Source organism: Penaeus monodon, chromosome 34 (genome assembly GCF_015228065.2).
Source record: "Penaeus monodon isolate SGIC_2016 chromosome 34, NSTDA_Pmon_1, whole genome shotgun sequence".
Taxonomy (NCBI): Eukaryota; Metazoa; Arthropoda; class Malacostraca; order Decapoda; family Penaeidae; genus Penaeus; species Penaeus monodon.
In genome coordinates this window covers 9,024,967-9,025,322 of record NC_051419.1, presented here as the reverse complement: position 1 = coordinate 9,025,322, position 356 = coordinate 9,024,967, and the positions used below count along the sequence as shown (strand labels likewise).

At 45.5% G+C, this 356-nt stretch overlaps 1 protein-coding gene across 1 annotated transcript in view; it reads right to left on the bottom strand.

The window, feature by feature from the left end:
- LOC119594807 (basement membrane-specific heparan sulfate proteoglycan core protein-like) overlaps positions 1-356 on the bottom strand; it is a gene marked incomplete at its 5' end in the record, with an annotated part of 219,836 nt that overhangs the window by 163,339 nt on the left and 56,141 nt on the right. The window contains 1 exon segment of the mRNA XM_037943897.1: positions 213-323. Within this exon segment, the coding sequence (XP_037799825.1) occupies positions 213-323 (111 nt within the window).

Sequence of the window (356 nt, the reverse complement as noted above, 5' to 3'; positions counted from 1 at the left end):
AACCGGACACCCTACCTCTCTACCAGTTTATCTATCCTACGATAATATGATTTACATACTTTCATTATCTTCAAATTTGTCTTTTTTTCGACGCAATTTACAGTTATCTACATTATTTTCTCTCCCACTCTACGTTTCCCCCACTGCATATCAAACCCTTTGAGAGGAACACAGGAATGGCACAGGCTTCGGAACGGCACGATGGTACTTACGGCAGAAGGCTTCGTCCTCGCCGTCGGGACAGTCCTGAATGTAATCGCACCGACGGAAGCTGTCAACGCAACTTCCGTCTTTGCATGTGAATTCGTCAGAACGGCAAGGTACTGTTGGGGGAGAAAAAAAGGGGAGAGTTAGTT